The 7,701-nt window shown below is 41.7% G+C and overlaps 1 protein-coding gene across 2 annotated transcripts; it reads right to left on the bottom strand.

Annotated features, from left to right (window-relative positions):
• Window positions 1-4,019: 4,019 nt before the first annotated feature.
• Window positions 4,020-7,104, bottom strand: LOC147465341 (protein NBR1 homolog). Of its 2 annotated transcripts, none has more exons than XM_086519504.1 (7): window positions 6,894-7,104; window positions 6,404-6,646; window positions 5,912-6,312; window positions 5,638-5,773; window positions 5,258-5,533; window positions 4,459-5,112; window positions 4,020-4,344 (listed from the first exon to the last, which is right to left on the bottom strand). In XM_086519504.1, the coding sequence occupies exons 1-7, from the start codon at window positions 6,909-6,911 to the stop codon at window positions 4,240-4,242; spliced, it is 1,833 nt and encodes a 610-aa protein (XP_086375630.1). In that variant the 5' UTR covers window positions 6,912-7,104; the 3' UTR covers window positions 4,020-4,239. The 2 variants fall into 2 exon arrangements, with proteins under 2 accessions (XP_086375630.1, XP_086375622.1); XM_086519496.1 differs by having other exon boundaries at window positions 5,258-5,542; window positions 6,894-7,100.
• Between the last annotated feature and the right edge of the window lie 597 nt (window positions 7,105-7,701).

The raw sequence follows: 7,701 nt of genomic DNA, 5'->3' as shown, positions 1-7,701 counted from the left end.
TATTTCCTAACAGTTTGATTGGGATAGTGCAACTTTGCTTTCCTTAGGAAAAGGTAGCCTAAGGTTCAAACAAATTTAAGAAATGGCCATCAAAGTTGGCATCAAATGGTAGATGTATAATGAAATTAATTGCAAAGGTGGGAATCCCAAGTGTTTGCACTCATCTTCCTAGAATTCAATGCCTAGAACTAGAAGGTGTGGTACCACAAAAGATAATTGCCATGGTAGATACCCTACCTATGTAGGTAGTTGCCCTACGTGTGTAATTGGATCATAATGTCTTAATCCTTCGACGCATTGCCTTTGTATGTATTCAACACTCTCCTCTAGAACACTTCACATCCCAAAACAAGCACACCAATTTGATAAAGAAAGATGAGAAAATTGTATTTGTTTCCTCAAGGTCCTTAGGCTTTCATATGAGCCAATTTGGCAATGATAAAAGTCAGTCTATAACGAGCTTGGGAGACCAAGTTGTGATAGTTGGTTGCTTTTGAGGTTGATTGTGAAAATTTTAATGTTTTGAATTGGGTCTTTTACCACACCAATATACTAGCAAGGCTGAGCGAACAGGTGGGGAGCTATTTGTTGAGGGTTTTGGTAGGCACAAGATGGAATGGCGCATTTGGGGGGGATCTAAAGACATGAAAGTGTAGGTATAATGTGTCAGAGGATGCCAATATCAAAACCCTACCGCATGTATCTATTGCATGCACATTGGGGGGATCTAAAGACATGAAAGTGTAGGTATAATGTGGCAGAGGATGCCAATGCCAAAACCCTACAGCTTGTATGTATTGCTTGTATCTATTGCATCTATAGCAGAAGTTGAATCATGGTAATTGGAATAATGTCTCTGACAAACACAATAAGGATCCAAAATTCCAAACATTTTTTGATATACCTCTCACAATGTCTACATGTGCACACTACATGCCCTATGCAAGATTGTGCATCTCTACATTGGAATTGCATGGAAAGTGCAGCCTCTATCAGCAATAGAGGCTAAAATCAAAAGTTGGGCTCATTCCCCTAGAGGAGCTGCTACTGGTGTCGTAGTAAGGTCCTTGGTTGCTCCCTGCTAGCCGCTGAAATTAACTATGAGTTCTATGAGACATGTATATGTCTATTTAATGCAAAATAATGGTGCTCTAATGCATCAATTGGTGTCTCTAATGCTTTAAAATCATACTATGTATCATGAGCAAGATCCTTTTTTGTCCATGTGAATGTTAAGCATAGGATTAGCATGATTAGGAGTAGGTGAGCTTTGCCCAAAGTCAAAGTGATGTGTAGCATGCATGTCTAAAGCCATCGTACACTATGTGCTACAAAAATGAAAAGAAATACCTCAAAAATTTGCTACTTGAGCAACCTAAGATGTCTGATGTGCAGTTCCTAGCAAAAGGCACATTCACACAAGCAAAGGATAGTGCAAAGGAGGTGTTGCATGACTGCTCTCTCTCTCTCTCTCTCTCTCTCTCTCTCTCTCTCACACACACACACACACACACACACACACACACACACACACACAAGCATATGTACTCTAGATACTATATGGCATTCTTTGGGCTGCTCTCTCTCTCTCTCTCTCTCTCTCTCTCTCTCTCTCTCTATATATATATATATATATATATATATATATATATATATATATATATATATATGACTGCTCTCTCTCTCTCTCTCTCTCTCTCTCTCTCTCTCTCTCTCTCTCTCACACACACACACACACACACACACACACACACACACACACACACACACAAGCATATGTACTCTAGATACTATATGGCATTCTTTGGGCTATTTTTTGAGGTTGACGGGGGACTCAAGGAGCTGGCCACTCTCAAATATCTCTTCTTTTTTCAATAGGTGGGCAATCCTCTTTTGTTGAGAGCAACAAAGCCTACAAGTAGAACTCCATGTGAATACAACAGAAGCCAAAGCCTACAAGTAGAAGTAGAACTCCATATGAATACAACAAAAGCCAAAAAGGGTGAAAATTGCGACTGTACTTATTCAATGGTTGGTCAACCGAGAGAACAAATAGGATGGAATTCGCCTCCCATCCTACCCTTATATAGTTATCCCATACAAAGCCCCTTTCCCAAGCCACGTGGGGTCATAACTCCCTTGCCATGCCTTGCTCGGATCCTTGTCCTCACACTATTGCCCCCTTGGAGAATAGTTTTCTTCCTCGAAAACAAAAGTGGGAAATTGTTTCTTAATCACACTAATGCTCTCCCAGTTGGAACCCTCCTCAACTCTAGCCTCACTTAACCAAAACTTGATGGTGTTGATGATATTTTGTACGTAAAACATGAGAATTTAACATACGTACTGGTTCATGAAGCAAAGTTGGTTAAAACATATGTATCCACAACATAGTCATCAATACCTAACCATTCCTTCAAACAACTAACATGAAACACTGGATTCATATTTGAATAGAATGGTAAATCCAACTTGTAGACAACTTCGCAATGCGTTTGATGACCTTGAATGGATCACAACAATGAAAGGATAACTTTGGAACCGGAGTTGCTTTTAGATTATTGAATCGATCCAATACTCGTAGAAAAACTTCATCACCTTCTTCAAAACTAACCAATCTTTATTTTACATTAGCATATTTTCAATACCTATCGTGTGCTTGTTTAACATTTAAATGAGCACCATGTAACATAGACGTGTGTGTTCCTAGAAAATGTTAGATCCTTTTATTGGATAACCACTCCACTAAAATTGGTCAACGTAATTAAGAGCCATACATTAACATAAAAGGATTGAACCTTGTACAAACATGCTTGGCACTATTGTAAGCAAGGTCCAAAATCAAAAAATAATATTTTGCCCCCTTCCTTGCGTAAACACGTAACATATCCTCCATAACTTGAATTACCCGTTCAATTTGACCATCACTTTTATAATGTTCAACCATAGTTAAATTTAACTGAGCACCTTAACTTTTCAAATAAATGGCTATTGAACTTGCTATTGCCATCACTTACAACATTGGTAGGTGAAACATACAATTTGTAGAGGTTATACAATTTGTATAATCTTTTAGCACTTCTCGAGTTTTACCATAATCTTCACAAAAATAAACCTACACATTTTGGTAAAACGATTAACCACTACCTAAATGGAATCATGTCCAGGTACAAAAATTGAAAATCCTACTATGAAATCCTCATAGGGGATGAGATCTAATCCTAGGAAGGAATGCGATCTGCAAAAATAAGGCACAGAAATCAGATCTCTAAAGCATAAATTTCTCACATGTACAAAGAATAAAAACGGCTTATCCATTTCAGAAATTGTTGCTATTGAATTGTTGCTCTCTTGATTGATTAACTGAATGTTCAGAAATTATTGCTATTGAATTGTTGCTATTGAATGTTCAAGCATATTTGGACTTATCGATTAACTGAATGAACAAGGTGAAGGTTTAAAGTTGTGAAATGAAAGGACCCTCAATTGACCACTATTCAAGGAAAAGGTATTGTAATGTCTAAAGCAAGATAAGCCACACAAGTCTTTGAATGCCTACAGAAAGGATCTGTACAAGAGGGTAAAAAACCAACCACATAAGGGACCAAGTACTATGACAAGATGGCAAGCAATGTGAAGGCTGATCAACCTAATATATGACAAGTTTTTTTGTGTTAAAGCACCAGCAATCCTGATGGACCAGTCATTTGAGATTAAAAATGTAATGTGAAAATGTCAGAGCATAGACTCTCTCCACGCATTTTTTTCACCGTCTGTTTACCTAACTCTTTAACAAACACGCCGAGCCCAGCAGACATTGGGGCACTCTTTGGCACAAAACATTTCCAAGCTCTTATTAAAAATGTAATGTGCAAATGTCAGAGCATAGACTCTCTCCACGCACTTTTTCACCGTCTGTTTACCTAAGACTCTTTAACAAACCGGCCGAGCCCAGCGGACATTGGGGCACTCTTTAGCACAAAACATTTCCAAGCACATAAGAGTAATGCACAAAATCGTTCAGCGAACAAACAAAAGCCTTTTTTAACAAGGACAAATTTACAAAAGGGACAATACCATAGAAAAGGGCAGAGACCCAATTTTCATGTCAGCTCAGAAAGCCAAACCCAGTTACAATTCCATGCCAACTAGCTAAAACTCAGGAAATCCTCAGCTACTGGATATTGCTACTGCAGCATCCTTTATTCAAATAGTTGATACATCGCAAGCCTTTGCAACTTAAGCTTTCTGCTTCCACTTCTGCACCAAATCTTTCACTGCAGCTTTGACACTCCCCTTGTGCTTCATAAGCAATCTCACATTTGTCGCCTGATCAGTGAATCCCTACAATCACAAATTTTCCAAGCCTGTTAGCTCTTTGTACAACAAGTTAAGCAGAAGTTTATCATCTATAGGCTATTCATGCAATTTCGATGACACTAGACCCTTGGGCCTCACCATCTCTCGGAGATCCTCAAACGCCCCATCCCATCCAGCTGCTGCTAAAAGGTCATCCAGAGCAAGTTGCACATTACCGTCGTTCTTGCTCAAGAGAACAGCATTCAGCTCGCGATCCATAAACCCCATTGATTCAAGAGACTGAAGATTCAGCTCTTGGTCATTGTTTTCTTTGTTTGCATTATCGTTCATTTCTTCATCACCGAATTCCACATCAGGTCTCTCCACAAGAGAAAACCCTTCCAACTCCTGACTTATGTCCTCTGGGCCAAGCTCTGTGACTTTAAGATCAGTAACATCTCGAGCGCTAGGGCGAGCCACGCCTTCAACCATCATTTCACCTTTTTTCCCGGTATATTGTGTGGCTTCCTTCTCTGCTTCTTCCATCGAAACTATAGGCACTTCAACAATTGTGGGCCTATCATTCTTCACATTGTCTTTCACCTCCTCCCCTTTTTTTAGGGACTCCTGTAGCATTGGAGATTGTTCTCCCTGGGGCACGACATGGATTGTAACCCACACTCTTTGACCAAACTTCTGCCCTGCTGGGGATATAAGACGCCAATGTGAAATGTATCGCCCAGCCTTCTCCGGCGCCGTGAGATCAACTGAGACTTCCATCTCTTCCCCGCACAAAAGCCCATTTTCAGGTAGCTATCACAAAAAGAAAACAAAATGATGTTTTAAGTCGGTGATGCCTCTAATACTATGGAAAAAAGCAGAACAAAAAAATCAACATTTCCACATTAGTAGTAGCACAAAATATCTGCACAAACAAGCTTAATGCCTTAATGTTCACCTCCAAATTTACGGAATCCTGCAAGCTCAAAACATCTCCACCAATGTGTAAAAGCTGGGTGTTTTGAGGCCAAGCAAGGGAGCCATTGTTACACATACGCCAAATTTTTGTGAATTTAGTGCCTGGAGCCACCTCTGTTCCGTCAAAGATCGTGACATCCTTCATAAAGCGGGCATCCAACTTTTTGTGCTCATCCTGTCCAAAAGCACGCTCCGCTCTCCATCCATAAGGACCACGAGCAAAAGAGCCTCGGGGGCACATTGGAGGTCCCATAAACTGTTTGAGCTGTTATGAGAATTATAGGTATTGAAAAGCCATTTACAACGATCCAATCAAAAGATAAGAACAGAGAGAAAAGATGATGATAAAAAAAACTTTACCCCTTTTCTTAGGCATGGTGGGCGATAGTGACGATCATGGAATGGTGAACAATAATCTGGAAACTCCATCTTGTCATAGTCCCCCTCATTTCCCTTCAATTGAAAACAAGTCGAGCATAGATCAAAATCAGGGATCCTGCAACAACAATAATGTCACGAGCCACATAAGAGTCAACTCTTATCTTTAACCAAAATCGGCACAGAGTAATAAAACAGAGTCTAGCAAAACATAAAAGATAATCATGCGACACCTTTAACAGAGAAGAAACAGTACTTGTTTGATTTGTATCGGGGGCCCTGAATTGGAGTTGCACCGCATTCATCACATTGTACGCCCAAATGAAAAACAGGGAAACCTGATCCATCCTTTCCCCAAGTATGTTCGCCTTTGTTGGGCATGGATTTGCAGTGCATATCACCAAAAGGGTGCTTGTATGGATGATGATGAGCAGGCTTATCCGATGGTCCAGGTTTGGGAAACTCTGGCCTCGCTGCATGAGCTAAGAAGTCCTTGAAAGCATCCTGAGCCTTTGAAATGAGAGTTGCAATAGGAAGCGAAGGGTCAAGCGATTCAGCTGTTGCATGAGGAAGCAAAAGCTTTAGAAAGCCTTCAATGTTGAAATTGTCTGCTGGCTGGTTTGGGCGATCACTTCCATTAGACTTTGATTCCAAGACCTGCACCGAAAATCAGGGCCACTGGTATATTACCCTACAAACACACTATGCATCACATATCTATGGGAAGGAAGAATTAGAGGGCACAAACCTGAACCTCAAGGCGAAGTGGGTTCAAACATTGGACAAGACATGCGTCCACAAGATCACGATCATCCCCCAGCATAACCACATCATTATCCTTATCTACGTAGGTGAAAGCGAGCACAGCAGAAGGAGGAAACTGGAAGAGCTCCCTGACTTTGGCCTGCAATTGCTCCAATGTAACTGGGAACATCTCTGCACTGATTGAGTCAGAAACCACCCATCTGCGGAGGGTGTCTCCATGCTTGACCTGTCAAGCACAAAGTGAAAATGAGATGAAAACAATATGAGCGTGTATGCCATATACATGAGGAGTGGCCAGCCGTCTCTGTGCCAGGCATTCTTCCCGATGTGTGTGTCAAACAGACATGGACAAGGAGGAAACTAAGGACACTGCGAGAATCGTTGGACACGACTACAACACGGCGGTTGTACTCAGCTTAACCAAAGGCAAATCGGGTCGCCATAGCCACAGAAAGCAAAAGAGGGATGAGTACCTTGAAAACGAGAGCCATCGTCGGCGATGAGAGCAAGGATTCCGAATCCTGTAGGTTTGTGTCTGTGTGTGAGAGAGACGGGAGCAGAATATGAAGAGCTGCGTATCTGTAAGCCGCGCTCGAAATGAGATGGATTGGGTCCTGAGTGTGAGTGGGGAGGCGTTATATATACAGATTTGGGGAGCGGTTGTACTTGAACCGCACTTCAGTCTCGACCGGCCTTCTAGCGCTTTCTGTGTGACCTCACCCCTATCACCACACTTGTAGGCATTGCAAGGATAAGAGCGCATTCGCACGGGCAGAGTTTGACCCGCGCCTTGTGACGTAAAGCAAACGATATGCCCATTTTTCTCCTTTCTACCCCCACCTTCACAAACAAAGACCTTTGCGTTCATGCATTCGACAAGAAGAGACAGTTTTGTTGATGCTTAGTGGGAGCAGCCTCAGCACTCCCACACACGGCCACTATGGAGGGCCTTCTAAACATGCCAAGGGAGCCCCATAACATGCTTTTTTCAAATATGTAGGGGACGCCCTAGAGCTTTGTTCAGGGGTGCATCACCCACCCGAAAATTACATGCATGGAGCTCCCACGTTTGGCTTGCCTCTAGTTGAAGGTCGAGGGAGCCTTGATACCACCGTTCTGCAGCTAGTTGTTGCAAGAACGTGTGACTAATGTTAACAAGCTTGGGGCTTGAATTAACACAACATACAATCCATGGTTGTTGAATTATGGTTACCAAGTAGCGGAAGCGTGCACAGATGAGAGATCTTCGCTAGGACTCTGTTGTGAGCATGAGATGAGTGC

The sequence above is a fragment of the Adiantum capillus-veneris genome, chromosome 1 (genome assembly GCF_014529385.1).
Source record: "Adiantum capillus-veneris isolate H3 chromosome 1, ASM1452938v2, whole genome shotgun sequence".
In the NCBI taxonomy this organism is placed as follows: domain Eukaryota; kingdom Viridiplantae; phylum Streptophyta; class Polypodiopsida; order Polypodiales; family Pteridaceae; genus Adiantum; species Adiantum capillus-veneris.
The sequence above is the reverse complement of the archived record's forward strand: the minus strand, read 5'-3'. Positions and strand labels throughout refer to the sequence as shown.

Coding starts and splice junctions, on each gene's coding strand:
- LOC147465341 (XM_086519496.1), bottom strand. Junction 5,774..5,911: donor CCCCGATACAAATCAAACAA/GTACTGTTTCTT, acceptor TTGTTGTTGCAG/GATCCCTGATTTTGATCTAT. Junction 4,345..4,458: donor TTGAGGATCTCCGAGAGATG/GTGAGGCCCAAG, acceptor TTGTGATTGTAG/GGATTCACTGATCAGGCGAC.